This window comes from Pristiophorus japonicus, chromosome 13 (assembly GCF_044704955.1).
Source record: "Pristiophorus japonicus isolate sPriJap1 chromosome 13, sPriJap1.hap1, whole genome shotgun sequence".
NCBI lineage: Eukaryota > Metazoa > Chordata > Chondrichthyes > Pristiophoridae > Pristiophorus > Pristiophorus japonicus.
This window is the reverse complement of record NC_091989.1, coordinates 60,084,972-60,105,614: the sequence shown is the minus strand read 5'-3', so window position 1 is coordinate 60,105,614 and position 20,643 is coordinate 60,084,972. Positions and strand designations below refer to the sequence as shown.

At 47.3% G+C, this 20,643-nt stretch overlaps 1 protein-coding gene across 8 annotated transcripts in view; it reads right to left on the bottom strand.

The window, feature by feature from the left end:
* Positions 1–20,643, bottom strand: part of LOC139278597 (caldesmon, smooth muscle-like) — a 242,243-nt gene that overhangs the window by 94,253 nt on the left and 127,347 nt on the right. Inside the window, exon 1 of one of the 8 annotated variants that reach the window (XM_070897548.1) lies at positions 5,770–6,043. The exons of the other annotated variants lie outside the window; for them this stretch is intronic. Coding sequence (XP_070753649.1) covers positions 5,770–5,816 — 47 coding nt within the window. The 5' untranslated portion in view covers positions 5,817–6,043. Of the gene's footprint in view, positions 1–5,769; positions 6,044–20,643 lie in introns of those variants that run through there. 8 annotated transcript variants of the gene reach the window in all.

Genomic DNA, 20,643 nt, shown 5'->3' with positions numbered 1-20,643 from the left:
TTGCATTCCAACTGTTCACATTGCCATCACTGTCCAATTAGTATTTTGTTTAATCATCCTCGCTAATGATCAGTCCCCAGTTTTCATTTAAATCTTGCTTACTCTGTTGTATAATCAGCCCTGCCAATGCATTTCACCCCATACATTGAGACATTCTCTTCCTTTTATTCAGAATTATTGTGCTCACAAAATTGCCTTGTCCATATTGTGACCAAGAGGTCAGGGAGCCACCTTTCCACATGCACCACTTGCTCTTTGCAGCCAGTTTCACAATTCTCCCAATTTTCCTTCCCATTGACTGATGTGGTGCCGCCCATTTTGTCCTACTGCCCATGATGAGTTCCCCCCTCCCCCTAATGGATGAACCCACTCCAGCTCTACTGTATGTTAACACATTGGGGGTAGTTTTAACTTTATCGCCGGCCAATAAACGGGCAATGGCGAATCGGCTGATCATTCAGCACCTCGCCCAATTCTTTGTTCTGCATAAATAGTAGCCTGCCGTTATGGTAAGGTCATTAGATATGGTTACGCAACATCAGTTAAGGGAGACATTTTTTTCCAAGTACGACTGTGTGCTTCTTGGTCGTGTATGTGGTTTTGTGCTTCCTTTGATCTCTTCACGAAGCAGATTCCAACTCTCCCCGATCAAGGTGACCTTTGTGAACAAATTCTCATTTCACTTGGACACAATGCCTTGGGATGTTTTACTACGTTAAAGGCGTTATATAAATGCACGTTGTTGTTGTGATGGCAGCTAATACAATTTGCACCTGCATATCATTAAATGTCGTGGTGGCTCAGTTTGGGATTGTTCTTGCCTCTGTGTGAGAAGGTTGAGTTCAAAGCCCACTCCATGCCTTGAGCTCCTAATCTACCAGTGCAGTACTGAGGGAGTGCTATATTGTTGGAGGTGCCACTTTTTAAACCCAGGCTCTGCCTGTTCAGGTGGATGGAAAAGATTCCATGGTACTCTTTTAAGAGCAGGGAGTTCTCCTGATATCCTGGACAACATTCTTCCCTCAATCAACACCATGAAACAGAGATGAATTGGTCATTCACTTAATTTACTGCTTGTGAGACTTTGCGGTGTGCAATTGTCTGCCATGTTGGCCTGCATCACAACAGTCACTACATTTTAGCAATAATCCATTGCTTGTGAAGCACTTCGAGAGATCCTGAGGAAGTGATAAGGTGCTGTAGAAATCCAACTTTTTTTCCCTTTCTATTATTGCAATTGTTGCATTAATATTGACAAAATGGTTGTATTTACAGAGATAATTTTAATTTGAGGCAGTAACAGATATCACTGTCTGTATGTAAAAACCTTTCTAAGTTCAAGCTGCTCAGTTGCCAAATTTGTTACATATGGAGAAACTTTGAGACCTGAAAGGTTGAATTTACTTGGATTGCAATGAGCCTTGAGTTTCTTTGTATGGAAACCACCAGCTTTATACCGGTTATCAAGAGTTTAAGGAAGCTTTGATCCTGGACTGTCAGCCACAGTAGAAGATGCTTGTACTCAGTTATCCTGGGATATGATTACTGCTCCAGGGCATGTCGACTGGTGGAAGGAAATCAATGGACAAATGAATGCTTTTGTTCTCATTCTGTGGCAAACTTAGTGGTTTGTTATGATAAGTCTGTACGATGGGGTCTGTCCATTCAGCTCTTGTGGCTGGTTTTGATACGCTTTCAACTATTAATTCTCACGGACGTTTTTCTGTTGTTCTTGTTGTTGCTTATTTATGAAGTCTACAGTGCATCTAATTTTTCAATATCCTGTTTCTTTTACATTCTAAACTGAAAAAGAACCTTGTTTGTGAGCAGGCACAAGATTCAGCTTGAAGTAGGGTTTTCCCCTCACCTTCTGATTGTAGACAAAAATCAGATCTGGAATTAGCAACAATATTCCACAGTGACCCGAAAATAAAGTGGGCACTAATAATCTTTGCTTTGACTGCCCATCAAGCAGGCTTTCAGCGGTGTTGGGACACTAAACAGGATGTCAGTCGCATTGAACAGGAGTCAAAGGAGTACACTTGTCCTGTGTGAGAATTATTTTTAATTGTTTAATGTGTTGTAATGTCCCGGCCAATATTTATCCCTCAATCAACATAACAAAACAGATTATCTGGTCATTATCATTCCGCTATGCGCAAGTTGGCTGCCGCGTTTCCTACATGACAACAGTGACTACATTTCAAAAGTGCTTCATTGGCTGTAAAGCACTTTGAAACGTCCGGTGGTCGTGATAGATGATATATAAATCCAAGTCTTTCTTTTTATTCAGTGAGAATTATTCAAAGTGCGAAACGGATGTGCAGGTTGAATACTTAGACGGAATCATAGCAATCATAACACTGAAGGAAGTCATTCAGTCCATCGAGCCTGTGTTGGTGCTGGTGCCTTTACTGGATCTACTCACTAACACCCTTTCCCCTTTTACTGTTCTTAGCGTTCAATTTTTTAATCAGGTATCCATGTAAATGATGTTATGAGGTTAAACTCCCTAAATCCTGTGGGAGTCCACGCCTGAGAATCAGGACGATTGTGTTGTAAGCTGTATTTCTGAACCATGCTCCCTTTGGGTGATGTTCTCACTGGCCAACTACACCACAGTCTCTACCTCAATATTTACTTGTGGCAAATCATTCCATGTTCTAATCATCCTCGTGAAAGAAAATTCTTCTAACTTCGCTCTTCCTTCTTCTATGCCCCCTGGTTAACCAATTTGCGAGCCAAGCCAAACTATGTTTCACTATTTACCACCTGAATACCTTTCATCATTTTAGAACATTTCTATGAGATTCCCCCCTTGGACATTCTCTGTTCCAGTGTACAAATCCCCAGCTGTCAGAGAACTGTAACCTCACTTCAAAATAGTGGGAAGAATCAAATATCTACTAAAAGGAACCTTGGCACACTGCCTCACGGTTGACTGATTTCCCATCTATATTATCAATCTGCAGAGATTTTATTTCTGATTTCCAAAGTTATATCTATTAGCAATGGCTGGGAATTATCTCGGAGCTTCTCCCTCTCCACCGCCAGAACTCCGCTAGGAGTGCAGTGGAAACGCTGTTTACATGACAGGAAAATACAACAAAGAAACAGCTTTAAATATATTTAAATGAATTACTTATACATTTGAATTTATTTGAATTGAATTTAATTGAATTGGCGGCCGTGCCTTCAGCTGCCTAGGTTCTAAGCTCTGGAATTCCCTCCCTAAACCTGTCTGCCTCTCTCTCGCCCTTTGTCAGTGTCAGCGGAAGCTCAGTGGGTAGCACACTCGCCTGAGTCAGAAGATTGTGGGTTCAAGTCCCACTCTAGGGATTTGAGCACATAAATCTAGGCTGACACTCCAGTGAAGTGCTGAGGGAGTGCCGCACTGTCGGAGGTGCTGTCTTTTGGTTGAGATGTTAAACCGAGGCCCCATCTGCTCTCTCAATTGGACGTAAAAGATCCCACGGCACTATTCCGAAGAAGAGCAGGGGAGTTATCCCGATGTCCTGGCCAATATTTATCCCTCAATCAATGTAACAAAAACAAATTAGCTGGTCATTATCACATGTTTGTGGGAGCTTGTTGTGCACAAACTGGCTGCCGCGTTTCCCCCATTACAATAGTGACTAAACTCCAAAAAGTACTTCATTGGCTATAAAGCGCTTTGAGACGTCTGGTGGTCGTGAAAGGTGCAATATAAATCCAAGTCTTTCTTTCTAAGACACTCCTTAAAACTTACCTATTTGACCAAGCTTTTGGTCACCAGTCCTAATATCTCATGTGACTCAGTGTCAATTTTTGTCTGACAACACTCCTGTGAAGTACCTCGGGATGTTTTACTAGTTAAAGGTACTATATAAATGCATTTTGCTGTTGTTGTATACATTTTTGTTCTCGGCAGATGATGAATGTTATTTTTGGGGATGAAATTATTTGTCATTTCAGATTTTCAGTGACAGCATCATACAGTCCCGGGTTAGATAACACAAGGTTGATAATAACCAAATCTCACTCAACTCAGCCCAGACAACTCGGCGTCATCCTAACCTCAGAAGAGTAATTCATGCATCAGCTTTCCTTCTGGTGAGATTGTGAATTTTGTGCCAAGTTAGAGGCAGTTTGTCATGTGGGCCCATGTTCACAAGGTGCTGCGTTAAAAGTTTCCAACCTCATTTCATATCGGACCAGAGGGAGAGGAAATCTTCCTCCTGTGGTGTAGCTGGCTGCAATCTAAGGCCCTGATTTTAACTTGTGCGAGTGACAAACTGGCATGCCGAAGCCCAGAGAGACATTAACTCCTGGGCTTCATTTCCATATTCAGATGGACCCCCGCCCGAATCACAGCCTGGCCGGCGGGAGGGACCATGAATTCAGGCGGCAGAAGGCCATCACCAGAGACCTGTGGGAATGGTCCCCAGTAATCAGGTAAATGGTGAGGGAGCGGGTGGGTGCCTTGAGGTGATCAGAGGAAGGGACAGTGCCCGGGGACAAGAAGACGCAGGGTTTCCTTGTAGGGCCCAGAGAAATACTGCTGCTCCTCCTGGTCTGCAAGTAAACTTTCCAGCTCCTGTTCCTTATAGGCTTGGCCTCAGGCCTCAGGTAAAAATTGCAGGTCAGGCCCCAACGATGTCATCGGAGCCTGATTTGCATATTTAGACAGTGTTCCGCTGGCTTGGGATGGGTGTCCTTGCCACTAGTAATTTAACATTAGTCGGTCAGATCAGGGTGTGAAAGGAGTGGGTAAGTCCCCCACTACTCTGCATGGAGGTCACCTGTCCAGCTCTCAGTCAAGGAATGGGATGTGGAGTACAATTTAAAAAGTGCTGCCATTTCTTAAATATTGGGATAAAAATGGATGGAAAATGACAGGCTGGAAGTGCACATTCCCAGTGTGTGCTGGGAGTACGATAGCAGAATTTTTACCCATAAACAACAGTGCTAAAAGTGGTAATGTTGATGAGAGGCAGTTCTCACGGCCCTGGAAGCCTGTAATAAATGTTGTAATTATTTCATATCATGAATGACAACTTATTTATGCTACGGTTGAATATTTGACAATTTGCACTAACCTCTGCTTCCCACTGATTCAACAAAAAGCTGTTTGGTCACCACAACGTCACTCGCTGTTAAGAATTCTCCTCTAATGCAGAGTCAAATGTGCCCTGTTCCCTATTCATTTCATGCCAATAGCACAATGACTGATAGTGTAACGCTCATTAATCCTACCCTAAACATCAGGCAAAGCCGAGGTAAACAGTGACTTGTGTGTGGGTTTAATGTCTGAATGGTTTTCAGCTGCAGTCCGCCTAAGCCAACAAGACGACTACTGTCTAGCAACAAATGAGTGGGGATCCAAATGAGCACAGCTCTGTGTGAGCCGAGCATCGAGTGAGATTTCATCAGGACAAGATTCTCTGACCTCAATCGCAGTTCCACTCTTTGTTGTTTGGTTCGCTTACAATGCTGCACTGCCCATCAAAGTGTATTAAAAGCCCTTAGTGGATTAGCAGCAACAGTACGCACAAGTAACGCTTTGTCATGTGCTGCCTTTGTTGGGAGATAGAACAATTAAACAACATGAGCTGAAGCCTAGCGCACTAATCTGTCCATTTTAAGGACAAGAAAGCGATGGGGGCGAAAAATGCTCAAAAGAACATCAGGTCCTTCATTCAGTAAAGACCAGTTTTTCACATATGATTTCCCCACTGTTTGTGTGAGGCTCAATATTACAAGCCAGAAATGCTTTAAATGGGCACTTACTTGGAGAGAGCTGACCAATTTTGTCTGCTCTGTTCTCTGCTGGCCATCTTTGAAAGAGCAGATTCCAGGAGGCTCTCTGACAGGCTTTGTTTTTAGTGTTGAAGGAGCTGCTCTCACGGGCAGCCGATTTGTTTGGCTGAGTGAAACATCACCTTTAAATGCCCTGACTTTCTCTTTCCAGATGATGCAGTGATACTTTCATCTCCCATGCAGCAGACGTACTGTGTGCATCTACAGCTCTCCTGAGCCAGTCTCATACTTTGAGAGGACAAGCTGTAATTACGTCCTGTGGTCGGATCTGGGTCACATGATCACTGATTTCTATGGTATTGTCTGTAATAGAAGCCCCCTGTTATTTCAGTGACATTGCTGCTGATGAGATCCCTTCGTTTTCAACCTTTAAAGGTAAATGGGGTTTTCTTTGTACACTAAAAAACAGTATTCGATATTTAAAGCATTTTTCGTTTCTTCTGAGATTAATATTGTGCCCAAACAGTTTCCCATTGATTTAAGCAACAACTTGTATTTATAGAGCATCTTTAAAGTAGTAAAATATCCCAAGGCACTTCACAGGAGCATTATCAAACCAAAATATGACACTAAACACAAAGAGATATTAGGACAGGTAAGGTAGGTTTTAAAGAGCATCTGAAAGATGGAGAGAAAGGTCGAGAGGCCGAGAGGTTTAGGGAAGGTATTCCAGAAATTTAGGGCCTCGGCAGCTGAAAACAAGGTCGCCACTGGTGGAGCGCTAAAAATCAGGGATGCGCAAGAGGCCAGAATCGGAGGATTTACATTATAGTTATGTGTGAATAATAGAATCTACAGCACAAAAGGGAGCCATTTGGCTCAATATTCCAATGTCGGTGCCAACATCTAAAGTGGAACTGTTTACTCTAATCCCATCTTCTTGCCCTTTCCCCGTAATTTAGAAAGTAAAAAACATTAAATATATATATTTGAACATAGTGCAGTAGGTTCTCCTCTTTAGTGCATGGCTGTAGAACATCTCTTGGGCAAAGGGCTTAGAGAAACATTGAGTAGGCTTCATTATGGGCCTGCAATCCTCCCTGCTCAATTTCCCTCTTTGTGCTCTGTCCAGGTGATGCCCAAGAGGAAAATTCTACCTCAATCTCTAGAAGGAAGGAACTAAAAACCAACATTATGAAGCAAAACATTGTATGATAAATTCCATGTTCCTCACTCCAACTGGGGAAAGCATGCTCAGAAGGTGCGAGGATCAAAAATAGGGTTACAATATTGTAGCCTCAATTCTCTGAGTAATAAATGAGTGGCACTCCTGGCTGTCCATGCAAGACACATGTCATTCTGGGCATCAGGTGGCGAGTAAATGATCATTTGGGTTTGGACTGTTGGAAAGTGGCAGGTCTGGCAAGGTAGAGAGGCTGGGTGAGGTTGGGTTGATATGAGAGACAGGCTGAGTCAGACATAGTGGCTGAGTCAGCCAGGGCCTTGGTCTGAGGCCACACTATGAGGTGAGCGGAGGGGAGATTAAGATTGGGCAAGCAGAGAGACTGAACAGATTGAGAACCTGGCAGCACTTGAGGAAAAAAAAATCTAGAAAAAAAAGCAATTTAATAAATATAAAGCTAAAAGTAGTAGAACATAATCAAAAATCAACAAGTTTCTTGGCCCTAAAGCCCCGTCCTTAATCCTAAAAAATGTTCTTCCTAATAATTATTGTTTATTGCTTATTTTTTTATCTCTCTGCTGACTTAGGCACTGTGGAATACTCCATCCTTTTTGAACATCTCTCCTCCATAGTCCATCTCCATGATACTGCTTTCTGATGGTTCCATTCACATTGTCTACATTAAATCACCTCCAGTGGCCTTTCCTCTCACAATTTACCTCAGGGCTCTATACTTAGTCCCCCATCTTCATCTGCTGCCCCTCAGCAATACCATTTTAAGCATATGAATGGGTGAGGCTCCCTGCTAGCAATGTGTGCTCAGAATATTGTCACATGGAGTCAGCGTCTACTTGTACACCAACATCACTCACTTCTTTCCACCTCCTCCTTCCACCCAGGACTACTGCTGCTCTCCAACATAATTGGATGAGCTAAAACCTCCTCCAGCTAAATGTCTTATAGAATGAAGTCATCGTCTTTGTTATGTCCTTAGATGCTCTGTTAATGACTCCACGAGGCAATGTATTGTACTTGAACTGTAGTGACCTTAGTCCATTTAATGTAACTCCAGAGTGAGGATCACACATGGTGGCCTGCCTTTTATACTAGGCCTGGCACACCTGTACAGGTAACCTACAAGTCTCCCACTGCAGTGCCCTCTGGTGGCACACCTTAGTGACCATACAGCTGGTGTGCAAGTTTCCCATAGTAGTGCCCTCTGGTGGCACATCATATGTAATAGTACAAGCAGTAAACATGTCTGGATACATGACAGTCTTTGGTCCCCACAAACAGCTCCCCGCACAAAGGTCCACAGCCCCATCTATGCTAATTCCACTCTTCTAGTGCCATAGAAAACTGACTTTGAAGATCCTCGCGCTCATCTTCAAATCTCTTCATGGTTTTACTTCACCCTACCTCCATGATCCCCTCCAGCCCTATGTCCTTCCATTCACCCTCCACTCCTTTGACACTGATGACAAACTCAGCTCCCTGCTTCATCAACACCAGCCACTTTTCAACCCCTCTGCCTTTTGACTTCCCTCCATCTTTATAAAAGCTTCCTAAAGACCTTTCTCTTGGACTCTCCTTTCATCCTCCTCAATTCTTTTGTTCCATTTCCCCCCGCTTAGTGCCAATTCTTTGCCCTGTAAAATGCTGAGATGTCCGAATGTGAGAAGCAGTGTACAAATAGAAGTTGTTCGAATTGAAGTGGCTTGTGTGTTCTTGTAGGGATCGGATTCTTTTATTGTCTCAAGTGGTTAGCGTAGACCAATGCTGGCTCAAAGCTAATCATGTGACATCATAGACCAATCAACAATGTTGGAGCTTCTTTACTGTGTAACAATATTAAGAATGAAAGTACTTGCATTTATATAGTGCCTTGCATAACCTCAGGATGTCCCAAAGCGCTTTACAACTAATGAAGTACGTTGAACTGTAGCACTGTTGTAATGTAGGAAACACGGCAGCCAAATTGCACATAGCAAAGTTCCACAAACAGCAGTGACATAAATGACCAAATAATTTGTTTTAAGTGTTAATTGATGGATAAATGTTAGCCAGGACATTGGGAGAACTCCTCTCAACTCTTTGAAAAGTGCGAAGGGATTTTTTTACATCCACCCGAGAGAGCCAGCACCCCCGACAGTGCAGCACTCCCTCAGTATTGCACTGAACGAACAGTCAGCCTAGATTTTGTGCTCAAGTCACTAGAGTGGGACTTGAACCCATGACCTTTTGACTCCAAAGCAAGATGACTAACTGAGCCATGGATGGCACTCCCAGAAACAGTCACTAAAATTCTCATAATATATATAAGTAAATGATCAGAAAGATTTCTTAATACTCAGGTTTTAAATGTAATTTTGGTAAATAGTCTAAAAATATTGAGTGGGCTGATTTCCTGAGTGCATGTCCCTGACACGGAGCCACGGCCACCATGAGTGCACAAGTTCATGAGTGGCACGCTCTGCTATTTTTAATGTGTGCATTGACAGTGGGAACCTAAAATGAATGGGCAGAATATTCAGGGAGTGTGCCTGTGATATCCTGACCTGTGTTCCCGGTGGGTGAGACTGCACACTGGGGGAAATACATTCAGAAAATTGGGTCTAGAGTCTCCACTGGACAAATAACAACAGGGGTATTATAGGAAGAGAGAAACAGCCATTATGTCCAACAAACCATCGACATTGATAAGCCCACTGACCCGCTTTCTCGCCATATCCCTCAATCCCTGCTCTCTCCAGAAACATGACACAGAAGAGGGGGAAGAAACTAATGTGAATATCCCAGATGGATAAATAGAAGCACTTGCTAACTTTTGGTAACTACCAATCTTTGCCAATTCAAAATCTATGATTGTTACTTGGTAAAATCATTGAATGTGAAGTGCTTTGGGATGGTTCTGAGAAATGTGAGTAGATGCCATTGTAAATTCATCATCAAATGTTCAAAACAAGTTTACAAATGAAATTTGAAATTTTTTATTTACTATTATAACATAAAAATATATCCCTCCCAACTCTGTTTCAGATTTCTAACTCCTAACAACATTGAAATTCCTTGCGGGGCGATATAGCAGTGGGCGCACAGCATCGGTAGATGAGTACTCTGTCCCACCCACCCTATCCTTCAACCACTGTCTGTCCCACCTGTGACAGAGACTGTAATTCCTGTATTGGACTGTTCAGTCACCTGAGAACTCATTTTTCGAGTGGAAGCAAGTCTTCCTCGATTTTCAGGGACTGCCTATGATGATGACCATGGAGTGGGAGAATGGGCGTTCTTCCTTCCACTCCCCATGGAGGTCCCAGTCAATCACAGCCCAGCCACATGAAGGAAATGAGGAAACAGACACTTCAACAGAGGCAGGGTGAGGAAAAAAAAAATCAAGGAGCAAATCAACCTGCACCATTATCACTCACCTGCAGTTCTGGCCTCTTACACATTCCTACCTTCCTTCAGCCTGCCATTGGTAGCCGTGCCTTCAGCTGTCTGGGCCCTAAAGTCTGGAATTCCCTCCTAAACCTCTCTCGCCTCCTTTATCGCTCCTTAAAAACTGCCTCTTTCACCTGTCCTAATATCTCATGTGGCTTGGTGTCAAATTTTGTCTGATAACGCTCCGGTAAATATTGCGAGAATTAGTCTGACCTCTGATCTTTAGGACTAAATAATCATGGCTGCCACCACACATGTATGCACAATTCATTTTACAGCTGGTTTTGACCTGTTGTTAACAGCAACGGGATTAATCCTTCTTGATTTCATAAAATCACTTTAAAAGTGAAACTAAAAATGTTTCCAATTGTGCCATAATCTTGGCTAAAATGTCCCCTTTTCCTGTAGAGACTCTCTCTATTTTAAAAATCAATGAAATGCGAATACTCTGTTAATCATTAACAGCAAAATGAGGCCCAGCACAGAAACCTGTACCCTCGTGGCTTCACAGTGTCTGGGAAAATTCCCATTATTGGGACTTGTGTATTTTTAAAAGCTCAGTCAGTGCCAACAGGATTTGTTTTTTATCAAACAAAGCGGAACCTGCATTTTTAAAGGTTTTATTGTGAGGGTTTTTATCCCGTTTAACTGTGCTCGCACACGATAGTGCACCTCGACGATTAAAATTTCACGTTGCTTTATGTGAAGTAGGCGATTTGCTATGAAAGGGTAAATTTAATGAATCCACACTCTCAACGTGTAGCTTTGCCCATCAGGAACATATGTCCGATGCGGAGGTCAGTGCTACGATTCCCAACTCGAGTTGGATGTATTCCTGGAGGTTTCATCATATGACATCCAGCCGCCCATTGCCCCATCCCCACACTCCTGTCATTGGTCACCCAACATGTCCATCCTCACAGCGCTCCACCTTCCCACGCCAATTGGAAAGACTCATGACTCAATTGGGTGATTCTTGACTGTCATTTCCCCCAATTCCTACATTCTTATAATTAATTTTAACAAGTATTCAAAAAGAGAGAAAAAAATACTCAATTTTTTTATGCCTCTACGATATTTCTCCCGTGTTGCTCACAGCAGCGTCCAGAAGATTAATCTTCGATTCCTGGAGACTCCAGGACAAACCTGGAGGTTTGACAACCCTAGTCAGAGCGTCCCGCACAGATTTCCGTTGATCAGTATTAATCAACGCGCAGGGAACTGCTAACCTCCACTTCCAAACTCCCTGTACACTTTGCTGAATGGAGGAGCTCGGCACCAGAAGTACAAATGTGTAAATGTGATGCTATCGGTTTCAACTGTTAATAGTGCTGCCAAGCCACCAGGATTGCCCTGGAATCTCCAGGTATTGAGGATGAATCTCCTGGACACTCCCTGTGAACAACCTCGGAGAACAATCATAGAGGCATTAAAAAATGATGGGGGAGAATTTCGCATTGTTTGCGCCTGCCGTTAACGATTTCTCGCCCAGAGCGCAGGGCTGCTGCTGCGAAATCCCGCAGGAGTTAGCAGAGGCACAAACCGTCAGCGCCCCGCTCCCGCTGGTACCACTCAGGGTCGCTGCGCTGGCGATGACGTCATCGAGGTGCGTAGCGACCAGTTTTCGACCCGGAGCGAAAATTCGGTAGCATCCTGTGAGGCCGCCGTTGATGTCTGTGCCAGCCTCGCGGGTCGCGAACTGGGCCGCGCTACTCTCGCGGGCAAAAGTTAAAGGGGAGGCGCGTGGCGCCATTTTGTTACCGGTCATGGCCTCGGAGTCCATGCTACCATGTTGCAGCCCAGCATCCTGCTTCTGTGCCGGGCTGCTGCCACCACACCCTGCTCCCCGATGGGGAAGTTGTGGTCCCTCGCCCCATTGCAGAGCTCGCGGCTTGCCCTCCCCTTCCTGTTTTCCCGCCAGCGCTACGCGGCGATCCGCTTGGTGCTGGAAAATTCCCGCGCTTAGCGCCCGGATCCCGCCCCTGAGAGGAAGTGGCGTGCCCGACATTATGCTCCATTTCCTCTTGGGGACGGTAACCCCAATTTCGCGGCCAGGGCGGGACTTTTGGCTGCCCACAGGAAGTCCTGCCTCGCCTTGGGTATCACCCGCAAACGGGACGTTACTGAATTTCTGCCCCGATGTGTTTTATTTAATTTTCTTTGAACATTTTCAGTTGTTAGTTACAAAAATATTTGAGCTGGGAGTGAAAGGCTGTTTGAATGGGCAGAACATTTGGAGGCGAGAAGTCATGTGTTGAAACCGTAGGAACACATATAAGCATGAGTAGGCCATTCAGCCCCTCGAGCCTGTTCCGCTATTCAATTAGATTGTGACTGATCTGTATCTTACTCTATCTATCCGCCTTGGTTCCGTAACAACAACAACTTGCATTTATCTAGCGCCTTTAACATAGTAAAATATCACGAGGCACTTCACAGGAGTGTTATCAAATACAATTTGACACCAAACCACAATAGGAGATAATAGGGCAGTGAGGATGGTTTTAAGGAGTGTATTAAAGTAGGAAAGAGAGGTAGAGAGGCAGAGAGGGAATTCCAGAGCTTGGGGCCTCAGCAGCTGGGCACGGCCACCAATAGTGGAGCGATTAAAATCGGGCATGCGCAAGAGACCAAAATTGGAGGAGCACAGATATTTTGGAGGATTGTAGGAGGAGTTTATAGAGATAGGGAGAGGTGAGGCCATGGAGGGATTTGAAAACAAGGATGAGAATTTTTAAATCGAGGAGTTGATCAACTGGGAGTCAATGTAGATAAGCGAGCACAGGGGTGATGGGTGAACAGGAGTTGGTGCGAGTTAGGATACGGGCAACAGAGTTTTAGATGAGCTTAAGTTTATGAAAGATGGACGATTGGAGGCCGACCAGATGTGCGTTTGAATAGTCAAGTCTAAAGGTAACAAAGGCATGGAGGAGGGGTTCAGCAGATGAGCTGAGGCAGAGGTGTTGGGCAATGCAACGGAGGTGGAAATAGTCGGTATAGTGATGGCGGGATATGTGGCCGGAAGCTCACCTCGGGCTCAAATATGACACCAAGGTTACGAACAGTCTGGTTCAGTTCACCAGGGGGAGGGATGGAATTGGTGACTTGGGAACGGAGTTGTCGCAGTATTAACCCTTAGTGACTTTGCCCAACAAAAATCGATCAATCCTAATTTTGAAATTCTCAATTGACCTAGCCTCAGCAGGGTAGGGGAAGAGAGTTCCAGATTTTCACTGTCCTTTGTACATCCAACCAAAGTTAGCAGCCCTATTCTGTAATGAAGCATTTCATTGCTCATTAAGGAGGAGTGGTGTTGCTGAGAATTGACTTGCCAGTTGCAGAGAAGCCAATACGGTTAATGCATGACTGACAAGGTGTGGCATTAAGCTGCGTGAAAGAATTGGTGCGAAGTGTAGTGGAATGTTCCGGTCAATCTTAACCCGACGTTGGCTGCTTGTGGAGGCTGCAGCTGCACATTCCTCACAGTCTCACCTCAGATCCAAGGTACCATAATACGCAGTGATAGACATAATAGGCTCCATATCAGGTCTGTGATTGTACTTAACTACGGAGCACATGAAATGAAGCTTATTATCTTAACTCGCACTCAAATTAAAACCCCCCAAAATAATTTTGCTTTGACCTCCGGAGAAATGAGGGGTGATTCTCTAATCTCCCAGTGCTGTCAGAAAATGCTGCAGGGCAAGCACCTGAAATTCAGGTGTCCCTTTTGGGCCAGTTAAAGCCCTCCCCTCTCCTCCCTATCCCTTCCCCTCTCCTCCCCAACCCCTCCCCTCCCATCCCCCTTCCAGCCCCCCCTCCCCACCCCCTCCTCTCTCCTCCCCACCCCATCTTCCACTCCCTCTCCTCCCCACCCCCTCCCCTCCCACTCCCTTTCCTTTCCTTCCTACCCCCCATTCTCCTCCCCACCCCCTCCCCTCCCACTCCCCCTTCCACTCCCTCCCCTCCCACCCCCTCCCCTCCTACGCCACCCCCCCCCCCTCCGCCCCCTGCTCCTCAACTCCCTCCCACCGGAATCCAAAGTCAGAAGAACACCCTCCTGCTGCAAGTCTTACTTTAATTTGAAAACTAAAAGGTTACCAACAACATTTACAGCAGATTGGTGCCAGATTCTTCTCTTTCGGGCATGGGGGTGAAGCATCACCTGATAGGACGCACAGAGGAAAATCAGAGAGAGGACCCCCCACCCCCCTGCCCTGGTTTCCTCGATGTGTGCCGCCACAGGTGATGATTTATGCTTCAGTGCTGAAGGAAAGAATCTGATCTTTTATAATGGGGCTTGACAGGGTAGATGCAGAGAGGATGTTTCCCCTCGTGGGGGAATCTAGAACTAGGGGGCATAGTTCCAGAATAAAGGGTCGCCCATTTAAAACAAAATGAGGAGGAATTTCTTCTCTCAGAGGATCATGAATCTTTGAAATTCTCTACCCCAGAGAGCTGTGAAGGCTGGGTCATTGAATATATTCAAGGTGGAGATAGACAGATTTTTGAATGATAAGGGAGCCTGGTTTATGGGGAACGGGCGGGGAAGTGGAGTTGAGCCCAAGATCAGATCAGCCATGATCTTTTTGAATGGCGGAGCAGGCTCAAGGGGTCAGATGGCCTACTCCAGTTCCTGTTTTTTATGTTATGTTTAAAGTGCACAAGCCTAGAAATTACCAGTGACAATATTGGTCAAGCACTTAAGGCATTCCTTTTAACATGGGTGCTAATCCATTCATTTTAAACTTGCATTAAGTGTTCGTCCAATTATCTCAGACACGATGGTGTTCATTCTTCACATGGGGTGTTCCGGCCTCCTATAATCTCTGCCCCTCGTAAGGCCCTGCCCCAACTGACAACTCTGGATCCCAGCCTGTTTCCCAGTCCTTTAACTGCACCCCTGCCAGGGTTATAGTGTGGATGTGCCAGAAGAGCCCCTGTGTTATCAGAATTACATGAAACATTCCTTTTCTGGCTCTTCGATCCCTATCCCCTGCTTACTCCTTCCTCGCAATGGTGGAGAGTTTCCCCACCTCTAGTGTTCTCTATTCTGTAACTGAGCCCATGCAGTGAGTGTTGACTGGCAAGTGGCTGTAGACTGTATCACAGGTGTACAACACAGCTCTCAATCAACAGCCACATGTTCCCATGTTTTGACATTGTGACCAAGAACGGGAACCCACGCTGAGTTTTCCTTTCCCTGTTGATGCCAGTTGTGCAGCTACACACCAACACCCAAGATGAGTTTAGCTAATTCTGGGGAAAATATGGGGAAAAAGCAGGAATATGGGGCCCAAGTTTCCACACGCGCCTAGAACGGCGCAGTCCCGACCTGGACGCCCGTTTTTCGCGCCACAAAGTGTGCCTAAAAAAATCCTCCGTATTCTCCACCTCCCTGCAGGTCCTCTGGCCCTCGGCGCAGCGCAGCACGAGCTGTAGGGGGCGGAGCCAGGTCCCTGCGCTGAAAACAGTGCCGGGACCTCTGCACATGCGCGCTACAGTGGGCACACAAGTGCAGTAGCTCCAGGCGCCGAACTGTGTGGGAGGGGCCCGAAGCACGCAACCCCTAGCCCTGGCCGAATGGCCTCACTGGGGCTGCGTGAATAAGGCTCCTCCCACGGCCAGCTCCTGCTCCCACCCCCGACCAGACCCGACACCCGCTCCCCGCCCCCCCCCCTGCCTCCCGACCAGACCCGACACCCACTCCCCCCCCAGCCTCTGGACCAGACCTGACACCTGCTCCCCGCCACCCCCCTGCCTCCTGACCAGACCCGACACCCACTCCCCGCCACCCCCCTGCCTCCTGACCAGACCCGACACCCACTCCCCGCCACCCCCCTGCCTCCTGACCAGACCCGACACCCGCTCCCCCCCCAGCCTCTGGACCAGACCCGACACCCGCTCCCCGCCACCCCCCTGCCTCCCGACCAGACCCTACACCCGCTCCCCCCCCAGCCTCTGGACCAGACCTGACACCCGCTCCCCGCCACCCCCCTGCCTCCCGACCAGACCCGACACCCACTCCCCGCCACCCCCCTGCCTCCTGACCAGACCCGACACCCGCTCCCCCCCCAGCCTCTGGACCAGACCCGACACCCGCTCCCCGCCACCCCCCTGCCTCCCGACCAGACCCTACACCCGCTCCCCCCCCAGCCTCTGGACCAGACCTGACACCCGCTCCCCGCCACCCCCCTGCCTCCCGACCAGACCCGACACCCGCTCCCCGCCACCCCCCTGCCTCCCGACCAGACCCTACACCCGCTCCCCCCCCTGCCTCCTGACCAGACCCGACACCCGCTCCCCGCCACCCCCCTGCCTCCTGACCAGACCCGACACCCGCTCCCCCCCCTGCCTCCCGACCAGACCCTACACCCGCTCCCCCCCCCAGCCTCTGGACCAGACCTGACACCCGCTCCCCGCCCCCCCCCTGCCTCCGGACCAGACCCGACACCCGCTCCTCCCCCCCCGGCTGACCCGACCCGACCCGCGCTCCTGTTCCCGCTCCACGCCTCCCCGACTGGACCCGACCCGCACTCCTGTTCCCGCTCCCCGCCTCCCCGACTGGACCCGACCCGTGCTCCTGTTCCCGCTCCCGCTCCGCCCCCCCCCCCCGACTGGACCCGACCCGTGCTCCTGTTCCCACTCCGCCGCCCCCCCCCCCCCCGACTAGACCCGACCCGACCCGCGCTCCTGTTCCCGCTCTGCCCCCCCCCCCCACCCCCTCCCCGACTGGACCCGACCTGCGCTCCTGTTCCCGCTCCCCGCCTCCCCGACTGGACCCGCGCTCCTGTTCCCGCTCCCCGCCTCCCCGACTGGACCCGACCCGTGGTCCTGTTCCCGCTCCGTCCCCCCCCCCCCCGACTGGACCCGACCCGTGCTCCTGTTCCTGCTCCGCCCCCCCCCCCCCGACTGGACCCAACCCGACCCGAGCTCCTGTTCCCGCTCCGCCCGCCGCACCCCCCCCCTCCCCGACAGGACCTGACCCGACCCGCGCTCCTGTTCCCGCTCCACACCCCCCCCCCGACTGGACCCGACCCGCGCTCCTGTTCCCGCTCCACCCCCCCCCCCCCCCCCGACTGGACCCGACCCGAGCTCCTGTTCCCGCCTTCGGTCCCGAAAGGCCTGCTTGAAGCACTTTCACACAGGTAGGAAGATGGTTTATTTAATCTTTTCTTTGCTTATAAATGTTTATTCAGGTTGGATTTATTTGTATAATATTTGTATAAGTATAAATAAGGATTTATTATAGAATTTAATGACTTCCCTTCCCCCCCCCCCTCTTTCTGGACGCCTAATTTGTAACCTGCACCTGATTTTTTAATGTGTAGAACAGGTTTTTTCAGTTCTACAAAAATCTTCACTTGCTCCATTCTACTTTAGTTTGGAGTACGTTTTCACTGTGGAAACTTTGAAATCAGGCGTCAGTGGCCGGACACGCCCCCTTTTGAAGAAATAATTCTGTTCCAAGGTAGAACTGTTCTACCTGCCTAGAACTGCAGAAAAAAAAATGTGGAGAATTGCGATTTCTAAGATAGTCCGTTCTTCACCAGTTGCTCCTAAAAATCAGTTGCAAATCATGTGGAAACTTGGGCCCATGGTGTTGAGATAGAGGATCAGCCATGATCATATTGAATGGCGGTGCACTCGAAGGGTCGAATGGCCTACTACTGCTCCTATTTTCTATGTTTCTATGTTTCTAGACCAGGGATTGAACCTGGATTCCTTTCTGCATTGTGTGGTTCTGCTCCATACTGAGCAGGAAAGCTAAAGGGGAGGAAAGTCTGAAAGAGATTTTCTTTACATAGTATTACGTAGAAGTTATGCACTGAAACAAGTCATTTGGCCCATTAGGACCATGCCAGTGTTTGTGCTCTACACAAACCTGCACCCACCCTACTGCATCTAACCCCATCAACATAACCCTCTATTCCTTTCTCCCTTGTGTTTATCTAGTTTCCCTTTAAATGCATCTATGCTATGCACCACTACTATTCCTTGTGGTAGCAAGCGCCACGTTCTAACCACTCTCTGGGTAAAGAAGTTTCTCCTGAATTCCCTATTGGATTTATTAGTGACTATCTTATATTTATGGCCCCTAATTCTGGTCTCCCCTGCAAGTGGAAACATCCTCTCTAGATCTACCCTATCAAATCCTTTCATAATCTTAAAGACCTCAATTAGATCACTGCTCAGTTTTCCCTTTTCTCGAGAAAAACAGCCGCAGCCGGTCCAATCTTTTCGGATAGGTATAATCTCTTAGTTCTGGTATCATTCTAGTGAATATTTTTTGCACCTTCTCCAGTGCCTCTATATCCTTTTTATAAGATCGAGACCAGAACTGTTCACATTACCCCAAGTATGGTCTTACTAAGGTTCCATACAAAGTTTAACATAACTTCTCTATAAGCTTTTCCTGTCATGCAAAACAACAACAACAATATAACTTCTCTGCTTTTCAATTCTATCCCTCTCGAAATGAACCTCTGTTTTTTATGGCCTTATTAACCTGCGTTGCTACTTTTAGGGATTTGTGTATCTTTACCCCCAGATCCCTCTGCTCACCTACATCATTTAGACAGTAATTTTCCAAGGAGTATGTGGCCTCCTTATTCTATCTACCAAAACGCACCACCTCACACTTATTTATGTTGAAGTTCATTTGCCAATTACATGCCCAGTCTGCAAGTTTATTAATGTCTTCCTATATTTTGGCACAGACCTCCTCTGTATTAACTACACCCCCCAATTTGGTGTCATCTGCAAATTTTGATTTTGTACTTATTCCCGAGTCCAAATTGTTTATGTAAATGGTGAACAACAGTGGTCCCAACACCGATCCTTGTGGAACACCACTTCCAGTCTGAGTCACTACCTTTAGTTCCTACTCTCTGCTTTCTGTATTGTAGCCAGCTTGTAACAGCATCACAGGTTCAGGCAACTCCATGGTAATAGTATCTTAGGGTCTGGCAGCTCCATAGTAACAGTATCTGAGTGTCATGCAGCACCATAGCAACAGTATCACAGGGTTAGGTAGCTCTATAGCAACGATATCCGAGAGTCAGGCAGCTCCACAGGTGTTTCAGTCAAGTTCGAAGTTCAGTGCACTGCTCACAATGGAACCACTCCAGATTGCTCCCTGTAATAGATGTTACTGGAGTTATCTAGCAGGGAGGGAGACCCGACACTAAGGTCACTATATTGGTGTCTAAATAAAGGTCAAAGAAATAGAAGGCATAATTGTTGTGTATGCATGCCTGTTTACTGTGTGATGTCTGTAACACTGTTATGCAACAGTGAATGTACCCTTACACTGTACACTCCTTACCGGTACACCAGAGGGTACTGCTGCTGGAGACCTCGGGGTTGCCTGCACACGGCAGGTAGCCCAGTATAAAAGGGAACTCACAGCTTGTTGTTGGCACTCAGGAGCTGCAAATAAAAGGACTACAGGTCTACACAGTTTAAGTATCATACCCTGCCTCGTGGAGTCATTACTAAAGGTGCCTACATACACTACAACTGGCGACGGGAATACGAGGTCACGAACTACACGCTCAACATGTCTAACCTCAGCAACTTTCAGCAATTTACAGAGGGGGAAGATTGGGACGCTTTTGTGGAAAGATTGGAACACTTCTTTATAGCCAACGACCTGGACGGGGACACACCGGCTACACTACCGAACAAACGCAGGGCCATCCTGCTTACCAGTTGTGGGCCCACCATCTACGGTCTCGTCAGGGACTTACTAGCCCCGGAGAAGACAACCACCAAGAGCCATGAGCAACTTGTAACAATCATACAGGAACAACTAAAACCGAAAGAAAACATCCTCACAGCCAGGCACCGGTTCTATACTTACTGGCGACCTGAGGGCCAAGAAATTGCCAAGTATGCTACACACTTAAGAAGACTAGCTGCACCGTGTGAGTTTGGTGACCACCTTATTGAAGCACTAAGGGACATATTTGTCATCGGAATCGGCCACAAAAGCCTCCTACACAAATTGCTCTCGGCTGACATCACGGTCACCCTGCAGAAAGCAATTCAAGTGAGCCAGGCCTACATGGTTTCGTCCAACGACTCCAGGCGAATACTGACCCAGGACTCTAAACCGGCGAGTGCAGTGCACCTCATGGATACTTCTAAAGGCAGAAATGCTGCCCCGAGTCCCGCAACCCTGAGTCCGCCACATGGGGCAAACCGGATGGCCCCGTGCTGGCGCTGTGGAGGAAACCACAGGGCCCACCAGTGCCGCTACAAAGACTATGCAT